Source organism: Dromaius novaehollandiae, chromosome 3 (genome assembly GCF_036370855.1).
Source record: "Dromaius novaehollandiae isolate bDroNov1 chromosome 3, bDroNov1.hap1, whole genome shotgun sequence".
NCBI lineage: Eukaryota > Metazoa > Chordata > Aves > Casuariiformes > Dromaiidae > Dromaius > Dromaius novaehollandiae.
In genome coordinates this window covers 84,045,641-84,065,568 of record NC_088100.1, presented here as the reverse complement: position 1 = coordinate 84,065,568, position 19,928 = coordinate 84,045,641, and the positions used below count along the sequence as shown (strand labels likewise).

The 19,928-nt window shown below is 34.5% G+C and overlaps 1 protein-coding gene across 20 annotated transcripts in view; it reads left to right on the top strand.

Annotated features, from left to right (window-relative positions):
• Positions 1-19,928, top strand: part of AFDN (afadin, adherens junction formation factor) — a 137,625-nt gene that overhangs the window by 88,379 nt on the left and 29,318 nt on the right. For all 20 annotated transcript variants that reach the window (XR_010388476.1, XM_064509317.1, XM_064509316.1 and 17 more), the window contains 3 exons: positions 160-358; positions 2,873-2,976; positions 5,680-5,766. Coding sequence is in view for 19 of the 20 variants with exons in the window: in XM_064509317.1 (XP_064365387.1) it covers positions 160-358; positions 2,873-2,976; positions 5,680-5,766 (390 nt within the window). In the remaining variant the exon portion in view is untranslated. The remainder of the gene's footprint in view (positions 1-159; positions 359-2,872; positions 2,977-5,679; positions 5,767-19,928) is intronic.

Here is a 19,928-nt window from a genome sequence, read left to right as displayed (position 1 = left end):
ACTTTCTGTACAAAGTAGAGCCAAAAGTTTTATATCTGATATTTAGCTTCCTAAGTTCCTTTTTCATGCAGTCGTAGTATTTTCTAAATGAATTTTCTTTTTCCTTAATGAAAACTGTCCCTCAATAATAATAATAATGTCTTTCTGCCTTCTCTCCAGGAATTGATAGAGAATGTAGTAACTGTTGCAGAAAATACGGCTGATGAACTTGCTCGCAGCGATGGTAGAGAAGTCCAGCTGGAGGAGGATCCTGACTTACAGCTACCTTTTCTTTTACCAGAAGATGGATATTCGTGTGATGTTGTCAGAAATGTTCCAAGCGGGTTACAAGAATTTTTAGATCCGCTCTGCCAGAGGGGTTAGTTCTGCTGTTTTACAGTGTAATGATGTTTCTTTTCTGGTGCAATGAATAACACAGAACCTGAAATACATTTTAGTTATTTGTAAATCTATTTATGAATGCTTCAATCTTCTTATTCTCCTTCAAGTATTTACTTTTGCAATCCATAAAGGTACGCAGGATTTTTGAATTCTTACCCTTTCTCCCTGGCCCTTTCCTTCATTTTCAAGGTTCTAAATAATCAGTATGTACTTAATAGTGTCTACTGAAATTTCATTTTGCCTTTGCTGCAAAGAATTTTTTTTTTTTCAGCTTTTGGTGCTGGAGCAACAATAGATGCAGCATGTTACAAAAAGAAATTAAATAGTTGTGTAAAGTGTGCTGTGAGTAAGGGTTATCTAGTAATCATTTATTTTAAGGTTTTTATGCATGTAGTTGTACTAAAAAAATACCTTCTGGCTTCTCCATAGAGTGTTACTATTTGTGATCTTGTAGTATGAAAAAGAGCAGAAAAGACAAAAAAATACTGACTGTGGAAAGGCAAAGAAAGCTTATGATGCAGAACAAAAAGAAGGAGAAAGAGCAACTTTGTACCCCTGTGCTCATCTCTTAGCTGGGCCAAGTGAATTATATTAGAATTAGAATATAGAATTAGAATTGCTGGAGTAAGTAAACACCGAAACTCAAAGTCAACAGCAAGCAGGAGACTAGCGTTTGCCTTTGTTGTCTGATGCTTTTCCAGAAATGATTACACTGTTTGACAGAAGGCAGCACCTGCCCATCATCTCTTCAGGCAGGTTGTGGGCAACCTGAATTTGAGGGGAAAATCTATTTTCGGGCATTAGTTATGGAAATATTAAAAACTCATTCTTTGTGAGAACAGTGCCTCAATCGCCATATGAAAACTGATGCTTGATTACCAATGCTGCAACATAAATGTAAATTTTTATAATACTTTAACAGTTTCAGAGTCAAGCTACTTCTAAAGCTAATGTATATTAAATAGCTTAGTGGTTTGTGGGTGTGGGTTTGTTTGTTTTGGTTTGTTTATTTTATTTTTTTTAACAAATCAGCTGCTTCCATATAACATTGAGGAAAACGCTGGAGCTTAAAATAGTTCATTAGTGTTCATCAAAAAAAGAATGTATTGCTTGGGAATTTGTGCGCTAACAAAATTTGAAATGAAGAGTAAAGAACTGATATGATTGGGTGAAAGTTGAATGAATTTGAGGAGAAAGCAAAGCAGTGGATCTGACTTTTTTGTTGTACTGTCCCTCTAGTTCGGAGCATTTACAGTGAATGAATGGTCACGAATTGTTAGCTTTCATCCTTGTCTTGAGCTACTTCGTTTTATTAGACACATCTTTGCCATATAATATCTTATCAATTTTCTGTTTAATAAGCAATTGTTTAAAACATTCAACAGGAATATCATGATATATGTGACAGCAGAAGAGGCTATATACAAAGCAGACTTGGTCAGTCCTATAGAAAAGTTTTGCAACTGTTAGTTCTAGCTGTTAGTTTATGGAAAGGCAATATTCTTGCATTAAAAAAAATACTAGGAAACTGAGTGTTTCAAAAGTTAAATGAGTTGTAGACGATGTGTTGAGAGTAGAGAAGACTAGTGGAAAAAATATTTTAGTTAGCAAATGTATTTGTTTAAAAAATGTCTGTATAGTTTTTATATGCAATTCGTTTTTAAAGCATACAATCAAAATTGTACTTTTTTGGTCTCTCTTAAATTTTGCTGAGTGACTGGTTTACAGTAAGCCAGTGTAAACTGAGTTGCCGAAAGATGGTCTTTGTGTGAGAAGGAGCATCTGTTCTATTTTGGTAGGGCGACTTGTAATTTGACTGTGATTTGGGTTCTTACTGTCCCTGATTTAGGGGAGAATGCTAGATACCTTAAAAGCAACGTAGATCTGACTGAAGGACTTCAGTTAAATTTCAGTCTCTGCTATAGACTTGCATTGACATTGGACAAAGCACTCATTCAACCTTTCAGCTGCTGTGGCTCCTTTTTTATTCTAGGAATTGCTCAGTTAACAATAACCAAAACCCCACGTCTAATAGCATGGTTGCACTGAAAATGGTAAGGAGTGTCTATGATCTTCAGTTCTGCTATAACTCTGCAGAGACCAGCTAGTGGGATTGAGTGCAAAACAAAAGATTTCCATGGTGCTGCCTTATTCTGAGAGCTGCCCATGTTCTGAAAGATGAATTGATGTTTCATGTCGCTCTTGTGTCTGGTTGTTACATACAACTTTTGCAACCCAGCAGTTTTCTATAAGATTTTAGAGTTTTCAGATACATACATATTTCTCAGAAGCAGCAGCTATAGAACTGTAGGATTTTGTAGGTATCATGAAATTGCAGTGAAGCCTCTAATTGCATCTAAGGTACAAGATTCAATATACCTATGAATATAAAGGGACAGATTCTGTTGTTTAGTATTTCCCTGTGGCAGGCTGTTTGGTTTTAATTAATCTGTTGAGAAAACATCATGCGTATGTTTACTTTCCCTTTTAGGTTTTTGTAGACTAATACCTCATCCACGGTCACCAGGCACATGGACAATATATTTTGAAGGTGCAGACTATGAAAGTCACCTGTTACATGAGAATGCTGAGTTGGTAAGTATTATTTTGGCAAATAATGGTGAAAACTGAATAATGATTTCTTGGCAAGTTGTTGTGTTTTGTGCTGAGTTTTCATCGTTGTTAGGAAGAGCAGAAGGAACTACTTGCAGACTTCTTTAAATCGATGTTTCTCTAACCTGTGACACAATATAACTCCCATGTAAACAGTGTTTGCCTGTCGTGTTCCCCCACCCTAGGAGTAAACAGCAAAGAACATTCCTTTTAAACGCAGGCGAAAATGTATACAGACATGTATCTGTAAATAATTGTTAATGTGAATGGAGCTGCAGCCTGCTTTGTTTTATAAACTGGCAGTTGCCAAGTAAATGTTTAGTACTAAATCTTAGTGTAGTATTAATTTTGTTTCTGTTAAGTTTTCAGGAAAAAATCTGCAGTTTTCTTTTTCATTGGACTTGTTATTAAAGGAGGGTTACAGTTTCATGTGAGGTGTTCTTTTGTGTTAGGGGTTTTTTTTGGTTTTGTTTTATTTAGAATAAGTGATAACCAAGTAGATCAAAGTTTTAATTAACTTGGAAAGACAGTGGCTTTATATGAAACAGTTTTTAGAGCAACTAATTAGAAAGAGCTTCATATTTATAATGCTTATAATGAAATCAGGAAGACCAAAAGTAAACTGGAATTTACCTATCTTCCTAAGGCCTTCTAAGATAAAATTCTTGGCCCTCAGAAAGAAGTGAGCAGGAAGGGCTTGCCTTTGCAAGACATCAGTCTTTTTGTTTTAAAGCAAAAAGACTTTTCATCCTCCTTAGAGCTGTCCTAACAGTGATACTCGTGAAAAAATGACTTTTTTTTTTTTTTTTTTTACTAGTGAGGGTACAGTACCTTGAAACATTGCATAGAAAAGCTGATAATGAGTATTAAAAGGGACTGGAAAGCTTCATTTACCCTGTTCGTAACATGGCATTTGTTAGGTGACGTTCGGTCACTGCAGCAAGACTGTATAAAGGATTTCTTTGCTGTTGGAACAGGAGAGAGTATCTCCTAGTGTGTACAGCTGATACAGCAGAGCCCAGTATTGAATTGATTAGCCAGGCTTCTGCAGGCTTGATATCTTGCTAAAAGGGGACTTGATTGAGGAGAGCATAGCAGAGGCCTTCTTGAGACATCATGCTCTTCCTCCTCCCTTTGTTGTTGTAAAGAAATATGTTCTTTAGAGCTAGTGGAAGAAAAACTAATCTGGAGTTAGGCTAGGTACTTGCTGTTCCTCATACTAAGAGACAGCTACAGTAGAGTTCTGGTCATTCTGCATTAAAAAGACTTGATAAAGAAATGTGAGAAATTAACACCAGTTGACTGTCCAAATAACCTAATCTGATCAGTCTTCTCTCTAGTGCATGTATGTTAATTGAAGGTGCTAAGCATGACAGTGGAAAAAGTCTTCAGTATGGAACTGTGCTTTAAATGCAGGTTCACAAATCACCTCTTGGTGCAACAATGTGTGGGTAGTCTAGATAGATGTTCGGTTATATAGTTGTGCTGTCTTATTTTTTTTGCAAGCCAAAACTGTCATCACAATTCTGCTTCTGTTGGTAGTTTAGAGAATGGCCCAAGTTAGGGAGTCCTCCTCAGTTTTCTTTGAGGATTTCTATTTATTTTTTTAATTGTCATGCCAAAAGAGAAATCACGTATAGAGTAGTGACAAAGTTATGTTCCTGGTGTCTTGTGGCTTTTTCTTCAGCATGATTTTTCTGTAGAAGTTTCTCACCTTTCGCAGTGTATATGTTTTTTTGTTGACTCTAGTTTAAATAATGTTTCCATTTAAATTAATGAAAAAATTCCTGAATAAGGTAGGAATAGATTCTGTTCTTCTGCAGTCTTTGGCACAGGTGTGCTAGAATGCTCATAGTCTAAAATCTACTTGTTTTCCAAACATTTTAACTTAATCAGGAAGTGGTGTTATTTTTTTGAATTTTTTTTATATTTTGGCTTTTTCATGTGTCTTGTGGAACTTGCAGTAAGCAAGTTTTAATATGGGTGCAAGCTAGGGTTCACATGCTCTAATTCATGTGCTTCAGCTCATCAGGATTTAATGTCAACTTTTTTGACAGGGACCTGACAACATGGTGAAGATGCAAAAAAAAGAACCACTGAAAATGTGCCAGAGGCTGGGGTTTTATTCTAATTGTGGGATTTTGGGAAGTGAATTTTTATGGAAACTTTCTTTCAAGGCTTTAACAGTCTGTCTTTGAAATTAACTGTCCCATAATATCTTTGCAAAATTATGTTCTAGATGCTACATTAAAAACTGAACTCCAGACAGATCATCCTCACCCTTCTAAAAGGGCCCTACTGAGTTTAAACATCTGTTTTTGTAAAAGTTACTGCATTTTATAGACCTATTACATGTCAAATTATAAATCACTTGGAATCTTTCTTTACTGTAACTGTTAAATTAGAAAAGGAGAAAATTGATAGACTTTATAACTTTGTTACTGTACAGAACACAGGTGTAATATTTGATAATGTGAATTCGTATTAATCAAGTGTAACAGATTCTACTTTTAAAATTAAGTTCCGGACATACTATTTAGGGGGTGAGATTTTTTTGCTGCATAAACAGATTTGATTGTAGGTTGGTTATTCTGCATGGTGATTTTCTCAGTCTGGCAGTGAGTATGAGCTTTTGTCTTTTTTCATCTCCATTACCCTTCCCTCCCTCCATTCCCTGTTCAATAGACTCAGCCTTTGAGGAAAGAACCTGAAATTATCACTGTAACACTTAAAAAACAAAATGGAATGGGCCTGAGCATCGTTGCTGCCAAGGTATGTAAATCAGTTTAAGTGTTATTAAGGTTGTTTGTTTGTTTGTTTTAAGCCTACTGTGGAAGATGATGCATGTGGTATTAATCATACTTTTCTTCTGGCTGGGGAATGTTTCCTTAAAATACACAAGTATGAGCAGTGTAAGAGAAAACATAATATGGATGTAGTAATAATATTTAAGTCTAAAACTCTACAAGTTAATGTAGCATTTTTCAGATCCAAAATATTATTAAAGAGAATGAATAATTGTGGTTATTTAGCACTTCAACTGATAAGTAGCAGGAGTATCTGGGGAAGAAAAGCAGTAAAATGCGGAAAGAACAAAGTGTGTGCATTAGTGTTTTATCCATTCATTAAAATAATAATTCAAATACGTACATTGACATTTGCCTACTTTCTGCTGTGAAGTCAAGAGACCTTATCCTTTGCACAATATACAGCTGCCTGAATGATTTTTTCTAATTAAGATCTACAACATACTGAGTAGCTTGGTAAAGGGGAGTGTTCCTCTTGTCTTAACAGAAATCTCTGGTGTATTGCTCTCTTGTTGGTAATAATGTATAGACTGCACATACAACTCCAGCCACCAGATGGAGGGCTCCACTAGTTGGTGGGTTTTGCTTTATTAAATGGGTCACATAGCAGATGTGATCTTTAATTTTAAAATTTGTTATAAATTATGTAATTGTGATATCCAAGAGTCCTGGTTGCAATTATGTGGTATACAACAGCTGGAGCAAGTCTTTCCTAGTGCCTCTTCACTACGTAGTACACAAAGCTTTTTGGAAAAAATCTCATCTTCCTTGTCATTTACTGCAAGAGCTAAAGGCATGATTGTTAGTCCTTTTAAGTTATTTGACATAGTTAATTACTTCTAAACAGCACTATTTTCACTGCAACTTTGCACATTTCATGTTCGTTTGCATGGTATCTGCTCTAAAGATTTATTTCTGAAATCTGTAAAAAACAAAAAAAACCAAGAGCAGGTATCAGGTACATGTTGCTAATGATCAGCAGTTATTGAGAAAACTATTCAGAGTCTTAAAAAACATAACTCAGAATGTTCTGCTCTGATTTTGTGGAGTCAGTTAATAATTTGAAAAGCAAATACTAGATTTTGAGATATACCAGATTAAATATGTATCAAACTTCTGACTGCCGTCTGCATTTCGGTTGAATGTTTTGAAATGTTAAGTTGAAATTAGTTTTTCACTTTAAACTGTGACATCTGATTTCTCACCTAGAGAGAAGCAGGGTATAAAAGAGGGGAAAACATTTCCATTTTCAATGGAGCTGGCTGGCTTCTCCTAGACATTGTTTTAACTAGCAACGCTATCTTAATTTACGTTAGCATTATGTAAGAATGTTACTGTCCAGTGTGAAAGCTTGCCTTGAAAATTTTAACAATTTGTTTAACCAATTTTATAATACCTCCATATCATGATTTGCGATGGAAGCAGCAATCTTCATCTCAGCACGTGTACCGTACTTGCAGAAGCATTCAGTGCTTCCAGCAGTATTTGCGTGCCATCTTGCTGTGATATGCATACCACAATATTGGAATGCTGATTTAAATAAGTTTATGCTTTAAATCTCAATCTGACATAAGCAAAAGGCAAATTTTATATTATATGAAGTTTAGTGTGTGTAGAATAGAAACTTTTGCTTAGTTTGAAGTCAACAGAATGTTGATTGGATAGAAGTAATCATCTTGCACTAAATGTTGAACCAAATTGGTTCCAAATTGGTAAATAATTAAGATTATTTTCACGGGGTTATTTAGAGTGCACAGTTGCTTACTGGAGGTAGTTAGTAGCGTGGTCTTCCCTTAATGGGCTTCATAAAAAACAATAAGGTAAGGAGGAATGTGCAGGCACCAATTTTCTCAAGAATGGATTAGAGAATTGAGTGTGACTGAGAAGCTTTTAATGGTGGGTGGGTTTTTTTCTTTCTGTTCTTATCTTGTTGGCTTCCACTAATGCTTTTTCTGATGTATCTCAAGTTGTGTGTCTTTTAGCAGCATAAGAATTAAAATTCTCAGTTTTTCTTTTGTCTAAGGAAAGTAGAAACAGAAGTCTTTCTCTAACAAAGTCTCTAACAAATACATAAAGTATCTGTTAAAATTTCATGAAATTTAAATGTATGGAGTACCTGAAATGAGAGAGAGACAAGCATCAGAATGAGTTTAGTTTTCTCATATATATATATATATAGATATATATATATATGTATGTAAAAAGAGTGGTTATCAAATGCTCATATGAAAGTACATTATAGTTTAAGAAATGAAAACCTATATTGTGTTTCAGAAACACAGTTACTCTTACTATGCGTAGGACCCTGGTTTGATTGCTGATCCCAGTTATGTTTCTTTAGCTACTGGTTTCTTAAGTTTCAGAAATGCTGTAATAAAAGAAAATGCAATGGCTAGTCAATAGGTGGCACTGTTCCAAATAATGAAATACAACTTTGAAACTACTCAGCTTTGGTTATGAAAATAACTTTTGATGTGACAAAACAGTTGTTCTCAGTAGCATGCTGTGAAAGACAGAGAATGCCTTTGCACGTCAGTGTTGACCTACCTTTCTTGTTAAGTTAAAATCGACTTTTTCTTAATGTACTCCTTCTTCTTGTCACTGGCCTTGTATAAAGTTGATTAAAATGTGTGTTGGTGATGTTTTTAGAGATGAGTGAAATGGGCACATTTTGAAAGGTCCATTAAAACAAGTAATTTCTACTGAATGCTTCTTTGTTCCTTTTACCCACTGCAAAAATTCTACACTTCTATAGTAACTTGTGCTTATCCCTGAGGAAACATCTAACTAACTTATAATTTGGTGATTCTTTTGGCTTGTACTGGTTTGCAGGATTTCTAGATAATCAAAGTCTGTGCCAACTAAGAGTTTGTAATGGGGAAATTAATCCCCTTACATATGCCTTCCAAACAAAATGTTCTTAATTACCAAGTGATTGTCACTTCCTTTTCTGTTGCAATCTAAAAAAGATCATTTGAGTTGAAGCTAAGGTTATACAAGCAAGGAAGTGGCACAGTGTGCGTTGAAATGTTCTGCACCTGCTTATCTTTGTGATAGATGGTTTCGGTTTGTAATAATAGTGATCAAAAGCGTATTGACAGTAATGTAAAAGATGGGAAGTGAGGCAAAGAATATATAGAAGTGTTGGATCACTGAGGGACCCTACATTTCATCCTCTTTCCACATAATGACAGCTAGAATATTTAAATGCATTGCTTTTAAATAAAAAATGAGTATTTGTAAAGTAAATGTTGCCAAAATGTTTGAGGGAACAGAATTGCTACCTATTAGCTAGTTTGCTTATCTTAGTTTACTGTAAGAGTATTTTCTAAGGCAAGACAGCTGCTTTGAGCAGCCATGTAGTAAGCATATGTGCTATATGAATACATACTGGATAAAAGACGTTCAGTTATGAAACAACTGCTAGCAGCCAGAGGATTGTAAACAGTGTTGTGTTTTTTTTTTTTTTCTTAAGTTGAGAAAACATCTAACAGCATTTCTTAACTTCTTCTGTAACTTAAAAAGTTATATTGCATAGCTTCACATGTTTTGTGACCCAGGAGGTTAACCTCTTCTTTAACCTATTTGCGGTGTTGCATGTTTTCTTGTAGTAATGCTTCTGTAGCTTTATTACTAGTAGCTTTTATAACAGGAATATGGAAATCTAGTTGGTAGGAGTGGTCGGGCATCGGGAACAGTATTGCTTTTTGAGGTTGTGTGCAGAATTTGGTTGCTCTAACCCTGAAAGATGTTTTGATGTTAAAAGCTGCCTGACTCCCAACCACATTGCGGTTAAGTTTTTATGAAATCCAGATGATTTGGAAGCAGTGTGTGCATGCAGTTTACTTTAAAAATATATCACTTTTTGGGGGCTTTTGCATGTGACTTCTTAGCCATCTGTGGGCCAGCACATTACTTCCTGTTTAATTTGGAGTTTTTTTGTCTTTTGTACGAAAGGGCTCCCTTTTTGTTTTTCTAGCAGTTTTCAAAGTTTAATAAAGCCTCTAAAGTAAATGAAAGTCAGAACAGCATAACTGATTACGTAAGAGACTGAATATTGTATTGGTTATAGCTGGTGTTGATAAATGCTATACTGTGTCATAGCATCCAGCTCAGAATTATCTTGATGGGTATCTTGGAAAATCCAGCAGACTTGGTTGCTGTTGAGGGCTGAAAGAGAAGTGGAGAATTGTTTTTTTTCTTTCAAGGATCTGTAGTCCCGAAGATCAAAATGTGGTTTTCTGTTGTTGGAAGAACAGAATCCATGGTAAGTCTGTTCAGGTTTCTGTTGGGACTGTTTTTCTGTTAAGTTTTAAATGTTATCCGTGTAATTTTTCCTGCTCTCTTGCTTGTTTAAACCTGCCAGTAGTTATTTGTTCATGTAGTAACAATGTAATGTAGCATGCAGTTAAATATAGTCAGAGGCTAGTAGGTAACTTTCCAGAAATTAAAAGAAAAAGCTTAACTAATTTTTAGCTTATTTTTTATATGCACTTCTCAAATTTGTGGAAGTGACTTTTAATATTAAAAGATTCAGGTGTGATAACTACTGTTTTACTGTGGAAGAGCATGAATAGCATGACCTGTGTGATATGCTTACTTGTCGTATTAGTTGGCTTTAATCCAGATTCCTCTAAAAGCCCGTTTTCCATTTATAAAGTCTTAATAGAATAATTAAAATTCACATCCTAAGCAGTATTCTTAAGAGATTTTAAATATTCTGTAGACTTCCCAAAAAGACCAGAACATACAAATATTTTCCAGTTAGAATATCTTATATTTAGCACATTTACAGCACAGAGGCATTTAAATTCTGTTTAGACTGCTGCTGCACAAAAGAAAGGATTCCAGTGTTCTGCAAGCGTGGTGGATCAGATTTTGTTGATTAATTTTGGCATGCTAGTTAGTCATTAATATGCTACAGTTTAGTTCATAGAAGTATACTGCATATTTCTCTTCCACTTCATACTTTGTCATCTTTTAGTAGTATAACAGAAAAAGTTACCTTAAAATACACACATACACCTTAAAATACACATTCATGCACCTGTATGTAAATGAAACTATATTTTTAGGGTTTTTTGATAGATAATTGAATTAAATATTTCCACAGCAATTACTAAATTATGATAAGATGACTTCTTTTTTTAATAGAAGCATTTCAAAGTCTCAGTATGACATTTTATGAATGAATATTGTGGGGACGAGTTTTCCTTTTCTAAAAACAAGTGTGTGTCATCTTAGCCATAAATAACTTGTATTATTCAGTAACCTTGTTTGTTCTTAAGGATTAATTAAATCACTCTAGGTTGATTTATCTTCTAAACAGTTGTTCTTCATTTCATATTTAACACAGTCAATTTAAGGTGTTAAATTTAAGGAGGGTTTGACACTACAGGATTATCAATTTAAATATGAAATTTTTCTGAAAGTTTGTTTTACAAATATCTCATTGATAATGTATTAGGTAATATGTTCTTGTAGTATAATCTCGTAGGTAATATATTTAGGGGGAACTGGCTTAAAAATGTTAATTTAAAAGCTTTATTTTTTCAAAGTAGAAAATTAGATTTATATTTACAAATAACGGTGATAACCTGGTATTTGATTGTACCTACAGTAAGTTTGCAAAATACAGACCATTGACGGGTCTGGGTTCTTTTCGTTGGGGGGTTTTTTGGTTTGGTGGGGTTTTTTTTTGTTTTTTTGTTTTTGTTTTTGTTTTTGTTTTTTTTTTGAATGCTTGATATTAAATCACATCTGTGGTTTGAACTACTGATGTTGCATTAACAGACTTCTTAGGAGGAACTTACTTTAAAAAAAGTAGTATTTCACTAGCATTTCTACCACAAATTTTTCAGTCTCACAGGAGTAAGATATAATGCAAGCTGCCAATTTAGTTTATCTCATGGACAAACGTGTAGCTATATGTTAGTAAGTTGCTTGTTTCCTGTTAATTCCTAACTTCCAGAGGGTTTTTTTGGTAAATTTTGGTACCTTATAGATACTGCATAATAACTTGCTAATGCTTTCATATGTTCTGTAAAAATTAAAACTTATGCCAGCACAGCATGATTTTTCTTCTCACTTGCTGAGACCGCAGCTCTGCTGAAGTAGAGTGTTTTTGTCTTTTTTACTAGCATTTATTTAGATTCAGATTGCAATTGGGTTACCCAGACATTTGTATTTAATGCCTTCTGGAACAAAGGGGTTTTTAAGAGCCTGTCTAAATAAAATTGATGTGCCAGTTCCTCCATGCATTAATGCGTTCTGTATGCAGACACTTGCTAGCAAACTCACGAAAGTAATAGTGTACAAAACTTTAACTAGCATTCCTCTGACAGACTTCATTAAATTCTGTCATTCAAATAACTTTTTAAATTCCATTTAAGTACATGTTAATATATCATTTTAATTTTAAATTTTTTTACTTCCTTCAATAAAAAACACTTTCAGAAGCTAGCAAACTCTGTGTTGACTATTTCAGCATGAATAATACTTTCAGTTGGAGTAGAAATTTAAATGCTTAAGAGTACTTGGTAGTATATCCACTGATACTGCATTAAGTTGTATCCACCTTAAACTGCCCAGCAAATTTATGTGGAGGACTGTACTATGTTTTTTTCTGTCATAATTTGTTCTTAGCTATAGAGTGAAGATCTATTTGTTGCAAAAAGTGCAAGGCTTTTTTATTTTTCTGTTTTGTTTTAACTAAATTAGATTGTCAGAAAAATCTTGTCCATGAAGTACCATCTACAGACCAATAAAGGTGAGGCATTAGTTCAGAATTGCCTCAAGAGTGCTGCAGAATCTGAAGTGCAACTTAGATTTGTGTGATTTGTGCATAACTTTACATAGATGTTGGTATATCACGGCTTGAAGTATTTCTAGCAAATTTACATTAAGAAGTTAGAGCACTTACTTGGGAATAGAGTTCAAGCAATATATTTTGTTTGAGCTCAACATATTTTTTCCTTTGAACAAAAGAAAAGATAAACTGATTCAGACAGGCCAATGTATTTTCTTTGGTTAAAAATAAAAAAAAAATTGAGTACCTTTATCAATTTGTGGATATTGTGTGTTTCTTCAGTTGCAGCATTCATCATGATAGGAGACGCTTCCTTTTCAGAAGGGTTAAGAAAATCTTGAATAAAATTTGCTTAGTCTTTTATAGATGCATTGTATGAAACACTTTACGTACTTCTTTTCCTGTTTCAGTAGAGCCAAGAGTAAAGTATAATTAGGAAGAAACTGTTGAATACTTGATTTCAATCCCGTCTATTGCTTTAGTTAGTTCCTTTATTTGCTTTGCTTTTCATCAAGGAAAATACTGTTTGGAAGCATTCAATTTCTAGAGTATGAGAGAAATCTTTTTTTTTACACTGATATACTTCTGTCTACCACGGAAGACACTATAGCTATTTGTGTCTGCCTGTGTGCTTTCTTTGTATACCTAATTGCTTTACTGAGAATTCTGAGTGCCATAATTTGGTGGAAAAAAAAAAAAAGAAAAAAAACTACATATTTAATTAATGCCATTTCAGTAAGCCCATTATACAATATCCTGGATTCTTTGGTCTTTTATCTCCTGGGAAAAGCAAGCCTTAGGAAGATGTAGGGTATGTTCACTTAACTACATTGCATGCAAGTTGGTCTTTATTGCAAACATTCCTTTTTAACAAAGTAACAGGCACTTGATTGAAAACCCTTATTCCATTAAAGAAAATAACAAAACTTTTTGGTCTGTTATGGTTTCCTCTTTTCAGGCTATTTGTAAATAGAGCAAAGTTCTCTCAGTATGTTGGATGCTTCCGAGTCCTTCGGATTGTACAGCTTGCAATCTAGCTTTTCTCTGGATCATAAGATGTTTATTTTTCATCTGTTTCCCTACCCAGTGCTACTTAGTGCAATAACAGAATTGTTCATTAATGTTAAATGCTTGGTGTTCCTATGCCTCCTAATAATGTTGATTGGCCCCAAAGTTTGAATCTCCGCTGCCTGTTTTGCTTAATTGGAGATGTTTTCCCCACTTGTGACTGTACTTTGTCCAATTCATAAAATGCTGCTTTCCCCACCACCACTGCCACGGAGGGAGAATGTGAGGGGGAAAACAGAAGTATTTGTATGTGGAGCATGGGTCAGTTACTGAATTTTTTTAAAAAATCAGAGTACCACATGAATCACAGCAGCTGTAGCCACAACTAAAGGACCAGTTTTACACACAGTGAACTGGTTCACCTCATTTTTATTTGGAAATTATATAGAGCACGCTATGAAGTATTTTCTCTAACGATGATAGATTTCCAAAGTCTCTAAACTGGTCTTGAGGGGGCTGAGGTCTTCACTTCCTCTGTCAAACTTTTTTTTTGGTCTTCAATCCCAAAGAAGTTCGCCCTTTTCGGAGGCGGGACCAGTAGGTGCAAAGTTAGTCTTTCTCATTTCTCTGGACTGACAGCAAGTAATTTGGTGAATCACAGTCAGGGTATGTTCTGTACATAAAGTAGATAAAAATGCTTGTTCTCATCCAAATACGACCTACAAAATACATTCAGCTTTGGGGAATGTGGGTATTGTGTTTGTTTTTTCAGAAGCATTTGCTTTTTACATCCTAGAGGGTATGTTTGTAAACTGGCTGCAATAGTTTAGTAAACTGGCATTCTTTAAAATGTGTATAAACTTGGATTATTTAAATGTTTCTAGGCTAACTACTTGCCGGGGAAGTCAGACTGAGACTTGATTCTGTTGCATAAACTTGCCTTTAAGGTTGTTTATAAAAACCTCTGAAGATCTTCTGTGTAAACTTAGAGTCTGGAATAAGAGACTCAGTCTTGATAAAAACCAGTAAAATCTACTCTCGGCGTAGGCAGATAAAAGATTTCAGACCTGATAGTTGAATTCAGGCCTTATTGCTAGGTTTCTATCATAGGGCAGACATTTATTGTTTGGTTTAAAGATACTTTAGTTACAGGGATTCATTTTGTTTTTAAATTGCTTAGTTTTTAGAAAATGCAACAGAGGCTTCCCAAGAAAGACTGACTTGAGGAAAAAATACCATCCTTGAAATGTTGCAAAGGATAGCAGAGTCTAATATTCCAGCAAAATATATTTGTGTGTGCATATGTATACATACATATGTGAAATCTATATTTTTAAAACTAAGTTTTTAAAAATGTTTCCGTAATTATGCAAAACCCAAGCAAGTCTTGGAAATGATTCAAAAAATAATTCTGATGGTTTGTGTGAAGAAAACTTGCAATCTGGAGCATTTTGACATGTTGTAGTCTTTATATCTGAAGCCACGTAAGTTGGCACATTACTTGGAATGTAGTTGATAGCTGTATGACTTTTTTTGGATGTGTGTGGATTCAATTAAACTAACTGGGAAATGAAGATACCTTCATTTCGAAACAGGTTGCTATTTATGTGAAACTTGAAACCATTTAAATATACTATGGATTTAAGACAGAAATCTTCAAATCAGTACTGGAATGCCATTAGAAAGACTTTCTTCCATTTTCTGTAATTAAAAGTAGATTTTAATACATGTGTATAAAAACCTTGTTATTGAAGTTTTTTTTTTTTTTTCCATCAAAAGTGATTCTGACAGTTTTTATCGGAAACTTAGAGTGACGAACAAAGTATGCAAAGCTAGGCAGGTATAGGCAAATGATACTTTAAAACATGTAATGACAAGGCCTTGCTGTTAACTTTCTGGAGAATTACAAGTTTGGTTAGGCACCACACATGCAGATGTGTTTTACAGCTGCATATTTTTTACTTCGTTCAGGCTATTTAATACTCCAGTTTTGTAGTCCTAACAAGAATTGGAAAAATGTTTCCATAATAGATTTCATAGTTTTAATTCTAATCATAGGTGTTAAAACAAGTGGGTCGTCCTACAGATAAACTAAAAATGCAAGAATATTACTAACCTAGGATAAAGTATAGCTAATTTATGTTGGACCTAGACTAGTTGTGCAGCAGGAGGTTTGAGGATGTTTGTAGCTTAACTGTTAAGGAGTTCTCGCCTTGTCAACAGATAGACCTTTCTTCCCACTCTGATACCTTTAGGCTAGGGCGTTGTTGAGACTGGTTGGTGTCTAAGCAACTCGAACCCACCATACCACTTGCGTTAGATCCCTCTGTGACTTAAGTGGTTAGCTTTGAAATCCAGCTGCCTGTTGAGTCTCATTAAAAATGGTAGCCTGTTGTCTTCACCATACCATTATGGCTGCTTAATCTGGCACATGCACAATGGTAAAGAGGTGGATTTTGTTATGTTTACTTTTAATTCTGTGCTGAATAACCAGTTTGTGGGCTAGGTATTCCTATTGCCACTAGCAAGACTGTATATCTGCTTTTATTATTCTTCTAACTGCAACTATATGGTATTTTCCAGTTTTATGGCTGATCTAATGTACAAGAGCCAAAATTTCCTGTGTTTGTTACTGACACAGGAAGTCCTATAAACTCATCTGTCTTGTGGCTTAGCAACACTAATAGTGATATCTGTCATCCTTAAATATTTTCTTTAATTCTGTCTTTTTTTTATTAATTCTTTACTATTGTATTCTTGTTCATTCTCAATTTTGCGTCCTTCTGATATGTCATAGTAGTTGTGGGTTTTTGTTCAGATCACTATAGTTTATCTTGTTTTCCATTATTACTCAGTCTGATTACCCCATAGAAGTGGTTTTAATTTTTTTTTAACGCTCCCTCTTGTATGCCCATAGATTTAGTAGTAAGTTTTGAAGCAAATGCAGTATGCTGGGTGCAGTCTTATTAGAGCATGGAGGGGCTTGCAAAATAACACTAAATGTGAAAGCAAGTACGTACTACTGTACACTGATGTGATTCTTAATAGAAGGCCAAACTGATAAGCTGACACGATTAAAAATAACTTCTTTATTGCTACACCGTTTCAAAAGTTGAGATTGGATTTCATTATCTAACTCCATCCTTTAGCTTATTTAACATGATGGAGTTTTTGTAGTCAAGCAGAGATTCATACAAGGTTGAAAAAGGACAACTGCCACTTCTGACAACATGTATGAAGTCTTTGCATCTTGTATGCATTTGTCTGCCATAAACCTTTGTCGCCTGAGCATATCTCTGTATATTTTCTTTTGTCAAATTAAACGTTTGATTGACATTGCTATGTTGTATCAACTTTCTTTTCCTCCCATCCCCCTGTCCCTGGTGAGTTTCCAGATTTTTTTAAAATCCTTTTAATAGTTTTTTTTTTTGCTAGCTCCAGTATTAATCAACTTTGTGTTGTTTTTCACCTTCTGAACTTTTAACAAAGATGTTGAATTAAATAGCATTAATCAGTGCAGATCATGCCTCACTAAATTCCCCCTTATCCTTGTGCTGTATTCATCCTCAGTGTCACATTTCTGTGAATGTCTCAGTCTGTGTGACTTGAAGAGTAATACCGAAGACTGATGAACAGAGTATTTGTGATTTTTTTGTTACCTTCTTCATCTTCCCGGTGCTCTTTTAATGAGGGGATCTAGTGTTGGACACTTTTTGCCTTATCAAAGGCAGATTTACAAATAGCAATTAATACTTAATTTTTTAGTTCTTTCATTAGTAAAATTTCTGTCTGTTATAATTAAATGAGATTAAACATTATAGGAAACTATCCTCATCTTCTAAGGGAGAGCTTTTTCTGAATTAATAGAGAAGAAAAAAGTGAAATGATACATATACAGAAGCTGTCCCTTGGGTAAGATTTTTAATGTTGATCCTCTTCTGTTGGCCTCAGTCTGTCTGAATTCATTAAGGCTCTTCTTGAAGGAGTTGAAGGCTCTTGCTGAAGTTTCAGCTAGTTAACTGTTCTATGCTCCTCAGTCTTTGGTCGTATTTTCAGATGAAGCTCTGTTTATACTGTAAATGTGGTTTGTTTGCTTTTTTCCTGATTCAGTGATGGAGAAATTATAAAACATCTTATTCTTTCAAGCAAATGAAATAATAGTTAGCGCTAATTTTTTTTCTCTTACACGTGTAAGCTACTTTTTTGATCATGAGATTGTCTGCTGTTTTCAGTGTTTATACATGTTACTTAGCAGCTTGGGATTGTTGCTTACAATTTTAGTTTCTCCTAATAAAACTTTTTTTTTTTTTTTTTTTTTTTGCTTTGACTGGGAATAATTAATTCAGAAATTTCACGAATACATTATTTCCTTTCCTTATTCAACCTTTATGTAGTGCCATGGGTACGTCACCCTCTTTTTCCTTATCAAGCTGTTTTAGAGTTGAATTACAATGTTTGTTTATGTGTAGGCTTCATATGTAGAAGACAGCGTCAGATTTATATGTAGGGCATACTCAGTTATTTGAGAAGGTCCCTTGTCAATTTAGCAAAAAATCACCAGAAAAATAAGTGTTTTGTTATAATTTTTTCTTCTGTGAATTTGACAGATTTGCATGTAGTTGAACATTTGTGAACAGCGCTTACACTAAAGTAGTGCATAATTAGCACCACCTTAATACTTGGAAGTTACCATTTCATTTCAAATTAATAGTTGGATTTGCATGAAACTAGGCAACCCGTGACCTGTGAATTGTACCGATGTGAAACTCCCAACAATCATGGTCATCCAAATGTGTAACAAACTTAAGCCCTTTAGTGTTTTATTTCCTTTTATTTATATCCTCAGGTTGTAGTTATAGAATCCATCTTGAAAGATATTTCTAAACATGTTTCTTTGTTCCATGATAAGAACTCTTGAAACCAGGGGACTATGAGAAGAATGAAGTTATTCCTCTCTAATTTGTTCTCTCCTCTGAAAGCTTACCTGTCTTTTTCTTGTGTTCTGCTTTAAGAATTGTTGTGTAGCGTATGTAAACCATGCAGGTGCAATAAAAACAAGTGTAAGGGAGATAGAGCTTGTGCTGAGTTTTAATTGCTGGATTTATTGATAGCATTTCATATCTCAATTTCTTGGTTATCCACTTGACTCGTACCACCTTTTATTCTTGCTCTGTTTCTTAGAAAAGGACTTTTTATTATTATTATTATTACTTACAAGGTAGTCTGGTCACTTAGACAAATATTTTCCCATACATTCCTTTCTTCATTTAGATTTAGGATAAAGACCTCAGTTAGCATTTTAAGCAGACTTTTGTATGCAGAAGTATCCTGTGTTTGCCTTTACCTCCCAAGTAGGATTAGATGTTCTATTAAAATTCCTTCTAAATACAAGAGAATGTTCACCATTGTCATAGAATTTCTGCAACAACCTGTAAGTCACTGCAAATTTAGGAATAATTATTTCAATACTCTTATTCAATTTAATCTAAGTACATGCCAAGCTTGCAAATGCGTTATGCTAACATCTTTCAACTTGTGCTGTTTTTAAAGCATTAACTTATTTCTTAACATATCTTTAGGATGAGAAGAACAACTTCCATCCAGTTAATATAAGTATCATGCAAATGCAGTTACTGGGCTTTAATTATACAGGACTTTCTGGACTATACAGTCATTTCACAGTGTTTTCCTCGATTTCCCACAAGTTGGATGTTTTATAGATGAAAAATCCCAAGCATGGAGGAAAATATGTTCTGGAGTTTTTTGATTTTTTTACTCAAAGAGTCAATTAAAATTTCTGAAAAAAAATCTGGGAACTTTTTAAAGTCCTGTTGTATAATTACATCACTAAAGGTGTATTTTTTTGTTTCTTTTTAAATGGGATGTATTTACTTAAGGTAAAGGTACTTCTAGGTACCCTAGTCTTCTCCATCCCTTGCTAAAATTGCGTTTATGTCAGGGATGGGAGGGGAGTCTGATGGTCTGTGGCAAAGTTGGGAAGTATCCTTTGGATGTGCTTGCCATGCAGGATTTTGAAAGCTTAAAATTCATCTTAATTTTAAATGTTCGTAACAAGTTTTTTTTCCCTGTTCAGTTAGCATCTCTGTTAAGTGTGGGACTCTGCTTTTTTTTGTTTGTTTGTTTGTTTTGGGAATCAACCTCTGCTAGAGGCTTGGTCTGCAGATACCGCTCAGAGCTGCCCGGCAAGTCTATAGGTGAACTACAGTAGGATTTAGGAATTTGAAACAGTTAAATGGTTGGGCTAAAAATCCTGAAACTTCAGAGTAGTGGAAGCTGAGGCTGCTGCTACA